This window comes from Ailuropoda melanoleuca, chromosome 1 (genome assembly GCF_002007445.2).
Source record: "Ailuropoda melanoleuca isolate Jingjing chromosome 1, ASM200744v2, whole genome shotgun sequence".
NCBI lineage: Eukaryota > Metazoa > Chordata > Mammalia > Carnivora > Ursidae > Ailuropoda > Ailuropoda melanoleuca.
In genome coordinates, this window is record NC_048218.1 from 108,340,804 (window position 1) to 108,360,538 (window position 19,735).

At 46.7% G+C, this 19,735-nt stretch overlaps 1 protein-coding gene across 15 annotated transcripts in view; it reads right to left on the reverse strand.

Annotated features, from left to right (window-relative positions):
* MED12L (mediator complex subunit 12L) overlaps positions 1–19,735 on the reverse strand; it is a 361,057-nt gene that overhangs the window by 315,153 nt on the left and 26,169 nt on the right. For 6 of the 15 annotated variants that reach the window (XM_034664526.1, XM_034664571.1, XM_034664489.1 and 3 more), the window contains exons 1-2: positions 5,992–6,490; positions 4,924–5,147 (exon numbers count right to left, since the gene is read on the reverse strand). In XM_034664526.1, the coding sequence (XP_034520417.1) occupies positions 4,924–5,022 (99 nt within the window). In that variant the 5' untranslated portion in view covers positions 5,023–5,147; positions 5,992–6,490. The other 9 variants (XM_034664507.1, XM_034664515.1, XM_034664565.1 and 6 more) reach the window with 5 other exon arrangements.

Consider the following 19,735-nt stretch of genomic DNA (forward strand, 5'->3'; position numbering starts at 1 on the left):
CTGGTCCTACCACACAGCCGAGAGAGGAATGAGCAAGTCTGAAAGGGATGATTCAAAGCCCAGAGGCCAAATCTCAAAAAGTCTTATGGATATTATAAATACAACAGGAAATCCTGGGACCCTTAGTGCCAGACATGGTTCAAATTTCATTTTATTCTCTCCAGCAACCCCATGTGGTAGGAACAAATATGAACCCCATTCCACAAGTGAGATCTGAGTCCAAAAGGCAGTAAGTGATGAAGCCAGAACTGAAAGCCAGGTGGTCTGGCTACAGGTGGTGGTTGTGGATGTGAACAAGGGCCAGATGGTAGGGGCTAGAAGGCCTAGGTAAGGAATCTGTTATTCCAAGTGTAATACAAAGCCATTAGAGGGAGACTGAGACTTCCTGACTCATTCCCTTTTATATGAGCTAAGAGAAGGCACAACTGGGAAAAGCCCACCACAGCCTGGCTGAGTTGGCTGCTAAACCAAACTACAGCAAATTCAGCCATACAGGGATGCCCAGATCTGCCCTACCTGCATCAGGCAGAACTCTCTAGCCTCTGCCGAACTCGATGCAGAGTCAGGGTCCTTAAAGTGGAGCCCTGGACCAGCAGCCAAAAGATCTAATAAGGCATCTTGTTAGAAATGCAAATTATGGGGGCGCCTGGGTAGCGCAGTCATTAAGCGTCTGCCTTCGGCTCAGGGCGTGATTCTGGCGTTCTGGTGCTTCTTCCTCTCCCACTCCCCCTGCTAGTGTTCCCTCTCTCGCTGGCTATCTCTGTCAAATAAATAAATAAATAAAATCTTTAAAAAAAAAAAAAAAGAAAGAAATGCAATTATGGGGCCCTGGCTCATAACTACTAAATCTGAAAAACCATTTGTTTTTAACAAGCTCTACAGGTGATTCAGGTAGGTCCAGTTTGAGAACACCTGTTGTGGGTTATCCACATGCAGACACAACCACCACCACCACTAACCCACCCCCCTTCTCCAACCCCCCCTCCCACTCCTTCCCCTACCCTCCCCACTTTTTACTGGACTTGTCCTTGGGCAGCCTCTGGGCTGCACACCCAGCCACCCAACCCCTCTACTGGTGGGACTCTCTAGAGCTCTCGATGCCTGGAAATCTCACTGTTGGCCCAAACTGTTTTTCTCACTAATTTGACTTCCTGAAAATATTTATCATTCAGCTGTTTAGGCCTCTTCTAACCTAGGGTAAACTCCTCTTCCTTCTTACTTTCAGCCTTGTCACCTCCAAGGTTGAATGTCAAGGATAATCTCTGCCTTAACCTAGACCTTCCCTAACACCCCTCAATCACCAGATTTCCTCTTTTTATTCATTCATTCCCACTTTCATTCATACATTCCAACAAGTATTCACGCCTTCAGCATCCCAGGAACTAACGACACGAGGTGGCAGGTACTTTAGTGATGCCTAGAAACAGTGCTCATCCCCGCTCTCACAAAACTGACCCTTTAGTAGGGGATGGCAGCATGCACATAAATACAAAATTACAAATTATATGCTTATACTAGAAAGGCCTCTGAAAAGTCGCTGGGCTGAGACCTGAAGGATGAAGAGACAGGCCTTGACAATATTTGGGTATTGAATCCATGCCAGACTCTAGTCCATCTAAACGCTTTACATGCATTACTCATGTAATGTTCCAATAGCCCAGTGGAGCTACAAGAGGGGAGACTGAGGGATGTGGAGAATAAAGAGCATGTAAACAGGAGAGCCAAGTTTCAAACCCAGGCCGACTGGCTCCAGAGCTACCCTCCTCACCAAAAGACAAGGTGAGAAGAGTGGGTGGAATGGTGGGGGTAGGGGTAGATAGGCACACAAGTGTCCAGGCAGACAGATCAGCCTGTATACAAGCCCAGAGGCAGAGAAAAGTCAGCCTGAAACAGAAAGGAAGTCGAGCATACTAGTGAAACTGGGGACCCGTGGATGGATTGGAAATACACGTGGACCAGACAAGATATCCTGAAACATGTATTATGGAGTATAAGGAAGAACGGGAAATCAAGGGTGACTCTCAGTTTTCTGATTCTGTTTTTAAGGCTTAAGGACAGTCAGAAGACAAGATATTATAACACAAGATATTTTAAAAAATAAAGTCCTGTGGAGTGCTGATGCACAGGCAAGCGCTCAAAAGAATATAGTCACTCAAAAGAATATAGTCATAATCAAGCGGGTTAAATCTTCCAGCTCTCCCCACCCTCCCGGCCTCCTCCATAGGGGATCTTCATTCAAGGGTTCCAGGCTATCTACCAGGAGCTGTTTTCCAGAACGCTACTAGCACTGGTTAACAATAATAAGAGACACAGCTATAGTAATAAGAATAGCTTCCACCAGGAGGAGGGTTTTTCTCACACAAATGTAATGCATTTCAAACCAGGGTTCTCAAAATTTTCTGAATAGAACAATTATACTAATTTACAAATGAGAAGTTATGCAACTTGCCCAAGGCCACACAACTGCAAAGAGGCTGAGCCAGAATCCAAATTCAGGTCTGCCCAATTTCAAAGCCCATACTTCCTCCCTTAAATCAGCATTTCCCATAATGTGGGTGGGACAAAGATTTCTGACGGAACACAACAAAGGTTTTAAATGCACAGATAAACTTTCTAAAGTTTTAATAGTTATAGCCTGGTTTTATTATGTATAATCCTATGTGTGTGTAATATCAGCTAGATAAAAATTTAATATATACATACGCACAACTGGATTCTAACTTTTGCATTACAAATGTATATATGACTCCATGACTTCATAGGTATTGCTGCCTAGGAAACAAACTTTCTTAAACGTTAAAGAAAACATTAGAATAAAAATACAGGTGATACAGGGATAGGGTAGAACTCTTGAGGCAGTACATAAATAACTGAAGCTGGTGAAACACTGCTCACCACACCACCACCCAAGAACAGCCAAGCACCTGTTCCATATTGTACTCAAATTTGGCTACAGTCACACTTAACTCTGACTCTGCTCCAGACAGACGAAATACTGGCTGCCTTGGGGGAAAGGGAGTAATAGCAGAACAACACAATTTAGCATAAATCCTTAACACAGTATTGGTCTTGACTTAAATACTGGTTTGGTGGTCCAAATCCTCGGCTTCTCTATCACATACCTTAAGTCAGGTAAAGCTTTCTTGGGCCTCAGTTTCCCTTTGTCAAAAGGAAGTTATACAAAATAGGCTCTAATGTCACTTCCAGTTTTAGAATTCCACAGAACGTTGCAAAATCCTAAAATCCAAAAGTATTTTTTCCAATCGGAGAGGTCCCACTCCTGAATGAGTGTTGACCTGAGGAATAAACACTAAATAAACCCAAATGGCATTCTCGACAACCGTCCCGTTAAGCAGAGAGATGCTATTAATTACACTTCCTTCTGGAAAATGCAGCAAGACATTAGAAGATAAGAAAGATGAGGCAATCAGTATCCTTGTCATTCCCCCCCCCCAAACTTTTAAAAATTTCCTGACACTAATTTTTAAGTTACTACCTTTGTTACAGTTGGTCCTTAGCATCTGTTATTTCTAGTCCTTAGCAGTTCACTTTAATCTGGGTGGGAGTAGCCCAGAGAGAGATAGGTGGGAAAGAAATCTGCAAGATCTCCTCAATCCATCCTCATGTTAAGCCTCAACTGAGAACCACCTGTAAAACCTTCCCAGCTTCAATCTGGATTACTCCACGGATGCTCAAACATGTTTATGCGCTTAAGTCTCTAAAAGGAATTGCCGCTCCTTAATTTTTAGAAACATTAACAGAAGTTTAACCAGAACAAGCATTCTTCCTCTATTACTGAAACAGATACCTTTATCAAAAGAGAAGTTTTAAGGACCCCTCCTGCCTTCTTTACAAAGCCCTTTCTGTGATGTCGGTGGGCCTCCAAACTTTTAATAGAATGTTTTTAGATTCTCAGAAAGAAGTTGTGCAATGTGCTCACTTCGTTTTTTTGCTGAAGAAAACAGGATGGGTGGGCTGCAGCTGGCAAACTCAGAAAGCACAGCTGGGTAGCAGGTGATCTTAAAAAAAAAAAAAAAAGGCAAATCCCTGGGCAAATTGTGTAGCCAAGGGTGATCATTATAACTGGAGAGTTGTTACATAATTACTTCTTAACTACTGACAAACACATAAATGGCTATAAAATGCCATGGTTACTCTAGACATTGAAGCTAGTGTACCTAAGGCAAGAGTCAAGGTTTCTCCAATTTCATTCAAAGAAATAAGCAATCTCGGGACTTATTTCCCTTCCAAGGTAACCCGTCTGCTTTTACATATACAAAACAGCCTCCAGCAATTAAACCAATTTCTCTAGGGACGAAAATCAGGCTCCCCCTAATATTGATTTTTTCTTTTTTTTTTTTTTTTAGAGAGAGAGAGGGATACAGAAAGAAGTGCCTTCAAAGAGCTAAATATTTATCACCTCGATAAAAACGACTTCCACTCCAAACCGGAAAATTTGAACAGAAAAGGTCTCCCCCTCACCCCATCCCCTCGTCCCTGCTCAGCTGGCGCAAAAGGTAAGACCTGTGTCGGATGCACTGCATTCCAACATTTTTCAAAAAGTTTACAAGGATTTACCGAAGCAGCGGGGAGAAAAATAAAGCAGGCAGAAGCGGGGGAGAGGGAACAAGAGGATTTCGGCAAAAAAGCACCCGGTGAAGCACCCAGCGGCGCAGTGCAAGGCCCGATAACGGGAAGCGACCCGGCACCCGGAGAGCGAGCAACCCAGTGGAGCACACAGACTGACAGCCGCTGGGCCTCCGCCGCCGGGGGTCCCCTAGCCCCCCAGCCCGGTCACCTCCGCCTGGCCCCCTCCCGAGCCCTCCCCCCGCAGCGCCGGCGATACCCGCTGGGCCAACTTGGCCCCGGGTCAGCGCTGCGGAGCGCGGCCCCAGTTGCGGAGGAGGCCGCCGGCGCCCTTACCTCCTTCTGCTTGGGGTCCTGCGGGTAGACGTCGGGCGGCCCGAGCCGGGGGCGTTTCAGCGGTCTCTGCTCATAGCTGAGAAGCCCGAAGGCGGCCATGATCTCTCATGTTAACCGGCGAAATGAATGAGAGTTGGAGCTGGAGCAGCCGCCTCTGAGCACCAGGGAGCAGCACTTTGCAGACAGACTCCCTCTCTCCCCCTCCTCGCTCGCTCACTGTGGCGCTGCAGGCAGGAATAAAGCAGGTTGGATGCTGCCGCTGCCCGGCACGCAGACACGCACTGATGGGGGCAGTCTTCGGCGGGCACCCGGCTGCACTTCAGCCCCGGGACGCGTCGCTCCTGTGGCGGCAGAGGTCCGCCTGGGTCTCCCGCGGAGCCAGCCTCCCGTTCCAACCCCCCCAACCCTGTCCCCAGGGGGAGGAGCAGCTGATGGGAACGTGTGACTTTTTTCACCAATGGACCCAAACCCACCCCAGCCGGACAGGGGGTAGGGGGTGGGGGAGGGGCACCGGGGGGGGAAAAAAACTTTTCTTGGCGCCTAGGCGGGTGGCTCAAGTGCTCACCCAAGGTGAGTGGTGGCCCTCCAGCCCCGGGAAGAGACTGCAGAGAAGCCCGCCCCCGCCCCTCTTCCACGGCAGGGATCCTTCCCGCGCCGCCACGCACCCCGCAGACCCCGCCACCTGGGCGCGGACCCGGCCGGAGCGGAGGGAGAGAGGCCTGGAGGGGTGGGGGAGGCAGGGATGCGGACGGGGTGAAGCGGCCGGTGCCTCCTAGACGCCTGCCGGGCTCCGGTGGCGCATCCAAGGCTCTGGTCCCCTCGGCGGCTACGGGCAGGCGCCGAGGCGCGCTGCTGGCGGTCGCGGCGGCTGGAGGGGGCCGTGCTCACGGTGGCGCGGGGCCGATTTAACCCTTTGCTGCCCCTCCAAGGGCTGGGGAAAAGGGGGAGGTGGGCTGGCAGTGAGCGCCGACGGGGGCAGCCAGCCCGCGGGCGTCTCGGACTCCTCCAGCCCGCCGCCTCCCCGCGGCCGCAGCTCCTCCTCCCACCCCACCCCCCCCAACAGTTTACCTGTTGGTCCCCGGCTAGTGGGCAGGGGCCGGCGGCGGCGGCACTTGGGCGGCCACAGCCTCCATGATTCGGGCTGGGATGGTGGGGGGGGATTAGATTGGATTTTATTTGTGAGGTAGCAGTCTCGTCCAGGCGAGCTCCAGGGACACCGCGAAGTTTGCCACTGTCTGGGGGCGGCGGGCGACGCCGGCTCACCGCCGCCGGCGTTCTCGCCCCCACGGCCCGGGAGCGCGAGCTTCCGAGTTGGCGGACGGCGGCGCGGCGGCCGCACTGAGCATGCCCAGCTCGGCGGCCGGACCGCGGAGGAGTTGGCTGCGAGCGCGCTCCGATCCGCCTCTCCGGGTTTTCGCAGCCGCAGAGCGCGCAGCCCGCGGGCCCCGGCGCCGGGGTTGGTCCTGGGGTGAAACGGGGCTAGGGAGGGGGCGCCCGCAGAACCCTCTCTCCCGGCCGCGGGCCGCGCTGTCCGCCTCAACCTCTTCTCTGGGTCGCTGTCTCCGCGCCTGGGCCGGAAACCTCACCTGCGCCGGGCGTGTGGAGGGAGGGAGGCGATCCTCCAGGGGAGACCTTGGTCATCCAACCGGCCCGTGCTCCCCGCTCGCTTCGGGGCGTGGGTACAGAGATGCTGGGCCACCTGCCGCGAGCACTGCGAGACCGGAGCCGCGGGGGCGGGCCCGGCCTGTCCCGAGGGACCCGGCGGGAGGCGCGCCCGGGAGGATGTGCCGGCACTTGTCCAAGAATGATGGCTGCCATTTATGGAGCCCTCCCTTCGTGCCAGGATCTTGACAGTTGAAAGGTCTCTGATCCTTAAAAAATAAATAAGTAAACCTTACACGGTTTTACTGTACCCTTTTTATAGATGGAGAAATTGAGTCACCTCAGTGAGGCCTAGTGACTTGTTCAAAGCCACAAAGCTACCTCTGCCTGATCCCAAGCTGCGGACCTATTTTCCAAGATTTGGGGTTGGAAGGGCTGAGTTCCCCAACTGCCCTTGTCTGCTTGTGTCACGCCCCCCACACCTTGAGGAATTTCCAGACTCTCGGTTCCGTCTTGTATAAAATGGTGTAAGCAGAATCTAACCCAAAGGCCTTTGTACAGCACCTGGCATATAGTAGGTGCTCAGATGTTGCCCAAAATCTAAATACCTACTTACCTCAGCTGACTTGAAGCAAAAGGGAAGGAAGAAAAGGTAGATAAGGGGATGGAATGTGGTAGAGGCCAGTTTCTCACTCTTGACCCTGATCTGTTAGCCCTTCTCAAAAAACCTAAGGCCAAGTCAGACCTGTAGTTTTTGGTTTCTTTACTCAATGTGAGCCCGTAGAACAGTTCAGAGAACAGTTACCCTCCCCCAGGAGGCATTTCCCGACCACTTTCTGCACCCTGCCCCAAGGGTTTTTCTTCCTAATACCCTGGGTGTCACTTGAAAGCTGAACTTGCCCCTGTGATAAAGGCATCTATCAAATCTAATTTTCTCTCTTGAGAAAAAGGAGTGTTATCTAACTTTATTAGGGAAATTATCAAAGGCAACAAAAAGCAGGAGAAATGGTATAATGAACTCCCAAGTACCCATCTCCCAGCTGTGGCGATTATCAAAGTTTTGCCTTTCTTTCAACTCCCCCACCCCAACACATTGACCTGCACTAGAGAGGACACTGTTATTCATTGTTGCAACTTAGGCACACAGCCTGCAACACTACCAGGTGGGCATTCAATGGTTGGGTGGGTAGGTATGTGGGGTCACAGATCACTGGGGGGTACTTTGGGGATACCTTGTGCTGACATTCGAGTCTGATAGGAGATGTAACCTCAATTCCTCCCTGGGAATACCCAGGCAAGAGTCTCTAACTGGCCTCCGCAGAGGAAAAAGTTTTGAAGCACTCAAAATCGTATCTAACCATAAAGATTTTATTTGAAAATCAAAATGTATTAGTACTGTGTCTCTAATGTTTGGGAAAAAGAGCCCCTGGTCTCCCTTCCTAACTCCCTTGTCTTGAGACAGTCTGGCATGAATTCTTTGGCCCTCTCAACATGGGGGGTGGAGGGAAGAGTTTTTATGCACCGAGACACTAGCTCAAAATCATTCTTTCACTACATGGACTTCCCATGGGCATTTGGATCCATCATCTTGGCACTTGTGTTCTTCATGGTCCAGCCCCATCTACCAATGTAGCTTTTCCTCCTTCATCCCTCATCCCACTTAGCTCTCGATCCTATTTCCAAGTATGGACTTCCCAGGCCCTTCATTTTCCAATAGCCACCTGGGGACAGTCCTTAGAGTCCAGACTCCTGTATAAAGCTCACCCCAAACTCTTGAGGCACAAGATAATCTTTCAGTTCTTTCAGTGCTCTTAGCATTTAATTCTCATTTTCTTAACAGCTCATCATTTGTTGCCATGCATTCAGATATGTCACACAATAATCTTGTTCTCCCATACCCACCCTATCCTCTTGCTCTCCTTCTATTCGAGTTAGTCTTAAGCTGACTAAGGCCAGTTAACACGGGAGCCACCATGATCTACACTGTGCTTGAATTTCCCATCTCGGTGCTGGTTAATAACGACAGAGAGGCACAAATTATTGTTGAATAATGTCTCATTTGCTACTGTTCCTATAAGGGGCATCTTAACTCTATCTGGCTAATGACACCCCCCCCCGGGGGCCTGGGAATAGTTTGCATAGAACAGGACTTAGACAGGTCCCAGCCTAGACCCCAGCCTAGCCAGAAGTGAGTTCAGGCACCTGAGGAAGTTTAGTACACCTGGTGAAGGAAAAGGTGAAGGAGTAATCACAAACCATTTTAAGCATATCGAACTTTATCTTCTAAGTATGAAGCTCAATCCTAGGGCTGGTTTTGTGGGTTAGCAAGTGTTTGAAAGCTGACCTTTTTTCCTATGTCACATCCAAGGGCTCCTCAAAGATCCCTCAGCATCAGGAATTCCCTTAGCTGCTAATGTTCCCTCTGTAAGCCCTGGTTTTCAGAATTCTGCAAGGAGTCCCTCATAGCAGGGACGGCTTTTGTAGTCCTGGGCAAAGTCTCTCGAAGACGGCTCATGGCTGGCTTTCTCTCTCTACATTTGGTCTGCATGAAATACACAGATGTCTTTGTCTGCACATATTCTAGCGCAGGCATTTTCTCACCAGCTTTCTCTTCTTGTCCACCATGGACACATTCTGCAAGCCACACAGTTCTTCACCTTGAATGTTCTCCAGTCTGGGTCACAGACCAGTCCCTCAAGTTCATGCAAACTGCAGTGGACAAATGTCAAGTGAGGAATAAAATTTCTCTGGCAAAAGCCAGAGACACAATCCTCTTTCAGAGCAAGTTTCCAAAGAAGAAGAGTAGAAAATGGGTAGGAGCAGAGATAGGCTGTTGACCCACCAGAAGCCATAGTCCGATTATTCCTATTTGTATCCGCAAAGCCAGAATCAAACCTAGATCGCTCTGACTCCCACCTACACTCATTATTGTCAGTGTGCTCCATGTATTAATTAGCATCTACATAACACATATAAAAGTGAGCCTCGGAAGACAGGTCTGGTATAAGAGAAGCCAAACTCCTGACAGCTTGCTCTGGCATAGACCATGCTTCCACTCAAGTGGAAAGAAACAATTCTCAGTATAGTGCCTGTAGGTGAAGTAATTAAAGTTGCTGGGTTTCCCCGTGGGACTGATGCTTGTCCAGGTGTATGTATTACTGTGTTTTGTTAACAGATTGTCTACAGGCAGTCTTGCTTACTTTCAGTTTTTCTTATATCCCCATTTCATTTAAATGCATTTGTGGTGTATCTACTTCTGACTCAAAAAAGAAAAATCCCCCCTTCTCTTAGCCTCTTACAGAAAAGGAAAAATGAGAATGACTTTGAGAAGGTGGGTGGGCATAGAGAAAAGAGAAATGGAGGGTGAATTTTGGGACATTCCAACCAAATGGAATTTTTAATATAGTCTTTAGGCCACCTGTAGAGACGTAGAGAATACAGACATTAAGACTCCCTAAAGCAGCACTGACAACAGAATTATATTGCCAGTCAAATATATACTTTTACATTTTTTTAGTAGCCACATTAAAGAAGTAAAAAGAAACAGATGAAGTTAATTTTAATAATACATTTGTTTTAACCCAGTATAGCCAAAATATTGTCATTTCCACATGTGATCGTTTTTTAATGTGTTAATGAGACATTTTCATTCTTTATGATAAGTCTTAGAAATCTGGTGCGCATTTTACACTTAAAGCACATCTCATTTATTTATTTTTAGTAATTTCTACACCCAGTGTGGGGCTCAAACTCACAAGCCTGAGATCAAGTCTCATACTTGTCCGACTGAGCCAGCCAAGCACCCCAACCACATCTCATTTCAGACAAGCTGATTTCACATGTTCAAAAGTCACATGTTGCTAGTGACTACTATATTGGTCAGCCCTGCTATAAAGGGATGTTTCAGTACTAGTGAACCTATAACATATACGATCTTCAGAAGATCACTGAGGAGGCAGGTGAGTTTCCAAATTAGAAGACCAAAAAGTAGTAAAAGACAAAAAACAAGAGGAAGGTGAAGAAAAATGAAAGTAAAGACAACTTGGGAAAACAATGGATACCCCAACAGCACTTAGTTGCTAGACAAATGGATGCATCAGAGGGGCAAGGACATAGAAAAAAAGAAGTCTGGGGACTGAAAAATCAAAGGATGAGATAAGAGTTTTGAATTTCAAAACTGAGCCCATGGCTTCATTCACCCACAAACTGTTGCCACTGAATTTACGAAAAGACGGCCTACTGGTTGATTTCTGGAGTGGGGGCAGTAACACACAAACTCAGGTCACTGGTGATCAGCGTCGTATACTCAGCTCCTCAGCACGAGAACCTTATTATCTTATTTTGTTAGCTTACTCAGAGCTGTTTAAGGCTTCAATAAATACTAAACAAATTCAAGAAAGAGTTCAGTAGAAAAGCAGAATGCTAATTTATTGATACACAGGAATAGGCCTTTCCGGAACTGAAGTAGGTCTATTCCCTTACTCAGATCACCCCCTTGCTAGGAGGTTTTTGTTTTGTTTTGTTTTGTTTTGTTAGTAATCTCACACCCAAAGGGGGGGGTCGAACTCACAACCTCCTAGATCAAAAGTCACATGCTCTACCGACTGAGTCAGCCAGTCCCTTGCTAGCTTTAAAGTTTGCTGTAAAACTGAAATAGTAAGTAGAAGTTTATTTGGTGAGCATAAAATTAAAGCAAAGAATTGGGTAATTTCCAAGGATTGTTTACTCAGGCTGACCCATGGTGGAAGTCACCTTCCTTGTGACAGAAGTAGGACAGAAGCCACACCTTGGCCTATTCGTCCCTTTGGTGGCTATATACACAGGTTGTTACTGTCCAAAGCATTTACTATGTATTATACCAGAGGTTCCTGGTAGTCCACAAATGTGTCTTTTAGGTTCCTTTGTTTTGCTTTGGACTTACACAGTCACTTCTGGAGTCTAGAAAAATCTGGCCACACTGGGTCCACATTCTCAAATGACATCAGTCTGTTAGAGCTGAGACAGACCTGCCCCTCTGAGTATGTGTTATTACGACAGACCATCTGACCAGTTCCCCTCAGAGAACTGTTTCACCTGACTGGCTCCTATGGCTCATGAGAGTGAGATTCCTGTCATATGAAGACCTGATAACCAGGCCTGGCTTCAGATTTTCCCGTTCAGAGAGAGAGAGCGTGTAGGAGATGGATTCATGTTCAGTTACCTGATTATCAGGTTACTGCTTTCTTATTGTTAACTAGTCAAGAATCCAATCTCCATCATTTGTTAGTTACAAATTATAACTCATCTGTTAGGATGGGTTACATCCGATGAAAGCTGATCTTGTAATCTTATATTTGTTAATTATGAAATATTTCAGCTTTGAGAGGAATATTTCTTTTCCCAGTTCTAGGAACATCCTCTTATTCTTCCTTATATACCTGCTACAGTCACACAGCAAGAAAGCATAAAAAATACATTGGATGGCAGAATCTGGATATTACATAAAATATACTGACAGATTGAAATGATAAACTAAATGTAACAGGATCAAATTTTACATAAGAATAAACTCTTTTCCCTCCATCTACTGGATACATTGACAGTTCGGTATCTACTGTTTGCTAAATCTAAAGTTTAAATTCTAAGCAATAAAAAAATGAATGCTGCCAACTCTTTGGTCTCAGCAGCACGTGGGGAATAGCACTACACCGATCAATTATGTGATTCCTTTATATAATAGCCTTTTTCATTAGTATTTTTAAATGATTGTCCAACATTCTCACCACTGCACCTCTTCTCAGAGCTGTTAACAAATGGTAAAATTTACCAATTTGATTTTCATCTTCTTTCAGTTTTCTCTGCTCCCCCCTCTGTCAGCCAAAATGGTCAGCAAGAGAATGGAAGAAAAGAGAAGCAGAATTCCTGCTGTCTTCAAATAGGAAAAGCAGGGCTGGACAAATCTCGAATTGACCACAGATGACTTGATGAAGGCAATGGCTCAGACCTCTCCTGCTGCCTCCCGCCCGTGTAATGACACTCGGTCCTCACTCCCCTTCCTCTCTGCTCTCAGCCCTACCCAGCCAGTCTGCTCCAGGGCAGGCCACTCACAGCCGCTCCAGCCTCCATTTACTGCCGCTCAAAGTAGACTCCTTTGTCTCAAGATGTCCCAACTTCAACTTAATGCCTTCCTTGCTGTCACTGCACCCCCAGCTGGCCCCTATTTCCTGCTGGCAGGACAGGACCAGGTGGCTGAGGTTCCAGGGGTCAGGAGAGAAGGAAGAACACCTCTTGGCCACAGCTGTGGTGTGTCGAAGTGCAGAGTGAATATAAAAATTATGTTTCAGCGAGAATGTTGCAAATGAAGATGGAAAAGTATGTCAGATAAGCAAGGGAGCCTGGAGGAGTTGGGAGCTGTCAGTCCAGGTGAATGGGAAGTGCTTGTGATAATTGTGGAAGACAATGGCATTTGGGGACTCTTAGTGCATATGCATGCCAGAGCAAATAGAGAGCAACCATCTCCCAACTTTTCAGTAGATAATCTTATCTCTGTCCACACTTCAAGCCTGTTGATTCTTTCTTGCCCAAATATTTCTGATTCATCCAGTCTTTAGTAATCCCTCAGCTCAGCTACGGCTGTAGTGCTAGCCCTCAACATTTCTTGCCTTGGATTATCCTTATCCCCCAGTTTGTCTCCTTGCCCCAGTTACTTCTCTTTTTGGAATCCAATGCACAAGGTTTTCAGATTAATTTGTCAAAAGTCCTCATAGCACCACACCATCCCTTGCTAAAAACTCTGCTAAATCCCTGCTACTTTAATTTTTTTTTAAGTTTTATTTTTTAAGTAACCTCTACACCCAACATGGGGCTTGAATTCATAACCCTGAGATCAAGTGTCCCATGCTCTTCTGGCTGAGCTAGCCTGGTGCCCCCTCCCCCTGCTACTTTAAATATAAAGTTTGAATTCCTCAGTCTTAAAAATCAAGGTTTTCTCCTAATGTGCTGGAGGGATCCCGGCGCATGTGGGCTAAGTTTCAGAAGTCAGTTAAGTCATCATCTGGGGGTACTTTTACCTCTTCTTTAAAGTCAGAGAGGATTCCATTCCTGAGCAAGGGGAGCACCAGAGGGGCAGGCACGAAACATGGAGCTGTTTAAACCTGTCTGACCAAGAAGTGAGTCAGTCTCAACTCCATCACCTCTTGTGCTTAAGTAAGATTGTAGGCGCCCCAGAGATGGAGGCTTCGGAAGTTCTGATTCACTCTGGGGTAAACCGATAGGTAGAGAGGAGCAGGAGTTGATGGGCAAAGCCAACAGCCTCTATTACCAGCAGGCTGTGGAACTTCTAAGGGAAAGACGTAATGGAACAAAGAAGTAGTCATATCTGCCACGGTGGGCCCATAATTGCTCCCCCCTAATAATGAAAGAAGGAAGCAGGTGTCTCTTCCCCAACAAGCCCCAGTAACCCATTCAGAACAAACCACATCCAGCTAGGTCCAGTCAGCAAGAAGGTATGGCCTTGTAGCCTGTGATGCTTTGACTCTTATTCAATGAGAAGATCAATTAAGTGGGCTTGGCTGCTGGGATCAGTGATCTGGGCCAGTCCATTCCTTTCTGGATCTAGATCTGGAACTCAGAGCATTTCAGCATCCTGGGCAAGCAGGTGGAATCTAATCACACAGTGGCCCGTCATCCCCACCAGGCCAACCCAGTAGACCCTTAGCTGCATCCACTGGGGAAGAGTTGTGGTCAAGAAACTCCATCTGTTTACTACATGTTTATTGAGCATATAATATGCACCAAGTATTTGTACTGGGGATACAACAGTGATATGATGCTGAGTTGATAACTTATAGAATACAGAAGAGACAGGCAATCAAATAATCACACAAACTAATACAAAATTGCAACTGTGACAAGAGCTCAAGGAGAAGGACATGAGTCTCTGAGGGTCCAGAAGGGGGATTTCTCATGGAAGCAATGTTTGTGCTAAGATCTAAAATTGAATAGGAATTAACTAGACAGGGGCACCTGGGTGGTTCAGTCATTAAGTGTCTGCCTTCAGCTCAGGGCGTGATCCCAGAGTCCTGGGATGAGCCCCATATCGGGCTCCTCCGCTAGGAGCCTGCTTCTTCCTCTCCCATTCCCCCTGCTTGTGCTCCCTCTCACACTGGCTGTCTCTCTCTCTGTGTCAAATAAATAAACAAAATCTTAAAAAAAAAAAAAAAGGAATTAACTAGACAAAAAGAGGGAAGAATGTTTTATTAGGAACAGCATATACAAATACACTGTGGCTAGTAGGACTGAAAGAAAGCCAGCATGCCTGGAAAGAAGAGAGTAAAAGGGGAGCCCAGTGTAAGGTGAGGCTGGGAGGTGGAGAGGGGACAGACCATGTAAGATAGTATAGGCTTTCAGGAATTTTGTCTTTATCCAGCAGGAAATGGGAAGCCATTTAATAGTTTTAAGCCAAAGGTGTCACAATCAGATTTATATCATGAAAAGATCACTTTGTCTGCATCATGGAACATAGATTAGAAGGGAAGAACAGTTAGCAGGTCATTGCAAGTCGAAGCAGGAAATGATGGTTGCTTCTATTAGGCTGATAGTGGTAATGGCAGAGATAAGTGAACAGATTTGAGTGATATTTGAGGAATAAATGGACAGAATTTGGTGGTGATCAGACGGGGAAGTGCAGGTAAGATAGAAGAGATAGTTCAGAATGACTCCTAGGTTTCTGGGTTGCAGAACAGGATCGATGGAGGTGTCAGTAACTGAGAAAAAGAAACCAAAGGACAGCCACATTTCTGGTGCTGGGGTGCTGTGGGAGTAGGTCATGTGGTAGGCAGCCTCTAAAACACTCCCAGGGGTCCCAGACTCCTGCTATTCACATTCCTATCTAATCCTTTTCCTTTGTATGTGGCTGGATTTAGTGTCTTTTTGTTTTGTTTTAACTAATCTCTGTGCCCAATGTGAGGCTCAAACTCACAACCCTGAGATCAAAAGTTGCATGCTCCATTGACTGAGCCAGCCAGGCGCCCCTGGATTTAGTGTTTTGCTTCTAATGAATAGAACAAAAGTGATGGGAAGTCACTTCCGAGATTTGGTTACAAAGAGACTGTAACTTCCACCTTCCTCACCCCTCTCCATCCCACTGCACCCATTCCCCTATACCCCCACCCCCACCCAAATCCTTGCTCTGGGAAACTAAGCTGCCATGCAGCAAGTAGCCCTATGGAGAGGCCCTGTGGTAAGGAACTGATGTCTCCGAGCAAAAGCCAGCCTCACCCGAGACCCATCATCAGCCATATGAGTGGGCTTCAAGTGAGTCCTCTCCCATTTGAGTCCTGAGATGACTGCCATCTGGCCACACCTTGATTGACTGGCACTCAGCCTCCCGACTGAGCCAGAAGATCTTACCATGCCACACCTGGATTGCTAGCCCACAGAAACTACAATAAATGTTTATTTATTTATTTTTTATTAAGTAAGTTCTAAACCCAATGTGGGGCTTGAACTCACAACCCCAAGATCGGGAGTCACATGCTCTATCAACCAAGCCAGACTGGTGCCCCTGTTTATGGTTTTAAGTGCAAAGTTTTGGGCTACATTGTTACACAGCAATAGATAATGAATATAGGTGACTTTTATAAAGTCAGATATTTTATGTAAGAAAACATGCTAAGTTGGGGTGCCTGGCTGGCTCAGTTGGTGGAATATGTGACTCTTGATCTTGGGATTATAGGTTTGAGCCCCATGTTGGGTGTAGATACTACTTAAAACCAAAATATTTTTTTGAAAAATTTATTTATTTGAGAGAGAGAGAGAGAAAGGGAGCAGAAGGAGAGAGAGTCACAAGCAGACTCCACACTGAGCTTGGAGCCTGACTCGGGGCTTGATCCCACAGCCTTGAGATCACGACCTGAGTCGAAACCAAGAGTCAGACACCTAACCAACTCTACCACCCAGGTGCCTGTAATAATAAAAACTTTTTTTAAAAAAAGAAAGAAAACATACTAAGTTGAAAATTCGATGTTATAGGTCAAAAGCTCGGAAAAGTCTGAAGTGAAGATACAAACTTGAGATTCATGCCCACTTAGGGAGAAAGTGTGAGGCAAAGGAGGAGAGATTGTTGAAAAGTCTTGAAAATCTCCATAATTGATTGAACAAGTAGAGCTGGATGAGTTTGCAAAGGAGATAGAAAAGGAACAGCTGGAGAGGTGGGAAAAAAGCCAGGAGAAATTTGAATCATGTAAGTCAGTACAAGAGTGTTTCAAAGAAGCAGGGAACGACCAAATAAGAGAAATACCGAAATGCTGGTTTTAGTATAAGAAGAAGTCATAACTCCAGCAAGAGCTGCTAGTTATGGTTGGACTACAAGCCAGACTTGTGTGGCTTGAGGTTGGCAGACACAGAAATGAAGACAGAAAATACAGAGTTCTCTACAGGATTTGACTTACGAAGGTGAAGAGATCAGGTAGTAGCTGGCAGTAGACTGTGATTGTTTTGTTTTTTAATGAGAATGGGAAAGATTCGGTTGAGAGAAAAGGTTGACTATACAAGAAAGAAAGAAGACATAATGATAGTGTAAGATTCCTGGAAGGCAAGGTGGATACTCTTAGATGGAAGGTGGGACAGTGCTGGTATTAGACCAGTAGAAAAGAACCCACAGGATAGGTGCAGAGGTTAAGAGAGTTCCTGTGTGAGAGTTCCTATTTTCTCCTTAACATAGTACAAGGTCATCTGCTCAGAGAAGAAAAGAAGAAAGGAGATTGGAGGCTTGAGGAAAGGAGGAAGGTTTCCATAGTCACATTGGAAAATGGGAAAATGAGAGACAGAGGTCCGTAATAAGTTTTTTGTGTAGTGTGAGGATCAGTTTGAAGTCAATGACCTTCAACTTACAGTGAAATCAATCTGCCCCATTGGGTTATGCTCAGCTGCTTGGACTAAGGCACAGAAAAACAGGTAGCTGGGTTCATCCAGGTTTAGAGCTGAAACAAATGGAGGCAACAGAGGGACAAGGAAATCTAGGGGAGTAGAGATGAGAGTAGAGAAATGTAGGGCATAGAAGGAAGTATAGAAATACTACTCATAGGGCTCCTGGGTGGCTCAGTCAGTTAAGCGTCTGCCTTCAGCTCAGGTCATGATCTCAGGGTCCTGGGATTGAGCCCCGCATCAGGATCCCTGCTCAGTGGGGAGTCTGCTTCTCCCTCTGCTCTTGCGCCACCCTGCACTCTTGCTCTCCCTATAATAAATAAAAATTTTTAAAAATTCTATTATAGAAATACTACTCATGAAATCTGTGCTGGATAGAAAGGGCAAGGTTGATGGACTGGGAGATGGAGGAAAGACAATGCCAATGACAGTGAAGAAAAGTTGATATGAGCGTGGTTGAATAGACACCTGGAGGAAGGGCTAGTTACAGTCAAGCAGTGGAGTGGCTGACTTAGTCATTTTGGAGGAGTAGCCTTACAGGTGGTGACAATACCTGGGGAGTTTGCATGGAAGGAAATGGCTGAAATGGAGAGGAAATCACTGAAGATGAATGTAAGGTGAGCTCCTACGTGGCCATGATGGACAGGCTACCCACCTGGGTGTCATCCAGGCTGATCAAGACTTGGGTGTAGGGGGCAAGCAACTGGCTTGTCCTGTGGAGCGATGGGATTTTCGCTCATGTCAATGTACACAATGAATGGGAGGATGAAGTAGATGGCCAGTTAAAATGAAGCAACAACAGGGGGTAGGGCAGAATATCTAAATGGTGTGAGTACAGAGAAACAGGGTTTTATTTTTTTTTAAGATTTTATTTATTTATTTGCCAGAGAGAGAGAGCACAAGCAGGGGGAGCAGCAGAGTGGAAAGGGAGAAGCAGGCTCCCCACTGAACAGGGAGCCCGATGCGGAACTCGATCCTAGGACCCTGGGATCATGACCCAAGATGAAGGCAGATGGTCAACTGACTGAGCCACCCAGGCACCCCAAAGAAACAGGGTTTTAAAGCACAGAGTGGAAATATTCTATGAGGGCGTGAGAAAGACACTGGCGCAGACACTGCTTGCTCTCTGCCTGATATCTTTATCCCTTTCCCTCCTTACTAACAAAATCCTGATTTTGTTCTGGGGTGCAGTACGCCAACTAAATACTCCTAGATCCATTCCCTCGCATTAAGGCCATGTGGCACACTTCTACCCAATGAGACATAAACTTAATTTTCTTAGGGAATTTGAGAATGTTTCTGCTTCCCTGATGAAAGCATCACCCCTTCTCGCCTGGAATTCAGACATGATGGCTGGCTGCAGCAGCCATACTGGGACAAAGCAGTTATAAATATGAGAAAAAGGCACAGATAATCACAGAGATGTGAGTCCTCATTTTGACTGGCCTCCAAGCCAACACCAGCAGCCATCTACATCTATAGGAACACTGCTTCATTAAGCCAGCGTTGGCTGACTTTTCCATTATTTGTAATTAATTATATTCCCCATAGAGATATCAATTCACCTGTTGTTCTGAAATACAAGGGATATGAGAAAACAGTTACCACAAGAGAGGGCTGCAAAAGCAATCATGCCCTCAGGGAAGAGGCCAGCTTGGGCAAGGTAGGAGGCAGGGGGTGTGGGAGTGCTTTGAAGACTCTTTGTGGGCAGGGCAACTTGCTAGTTATGGAGAAAGGATTTGAGGGCCAGAGGAGGATGGAAGGAAATGAGAAGGAGAGGAGGGGTGGAAGGCGGGGACAGAAGAATGCACAGACGTTCAGGAGAACGATTGTGGAAGTAGATGAAATGCCCACATAAGCCCTTGGAGGCAAAGGTAACGCTTTGGACCTTGACCAGTGCAAACAGAAATGAGACGCATGATGGATTTGATCTCCAAGTCTCCTTGGGGGTAGAAACTTGTGTCACCTCCCCAGAGGGATTACCAGGCTGCGTGAGTGGGACCATCAGCTATCCACATCCTGAGTTAGCAAGACAAGAGAAAGGTCATCCTTTTAGCTTCTCTAGAGAATCAACGTGCAGGTTCAAAGCTGCATAATGAAACCTGGCAGTTTCTCTGGATTCCGTCCAAATATCCCCAGGGGGCAGGAATAGAAGCAGCCCTAGGGAGAAGGGGGGACTGCAGGCCACAGGGCCTGCTAGGGCAGAGTGAGGGAGGCATTTTGCCCTCTCCTCTGGTAATTGGCCCACAAGGGTTGTTATCTCCCTGAGGAGGTTGGTGTTCCCCCTCCCTGAGCCCTCGTAGTC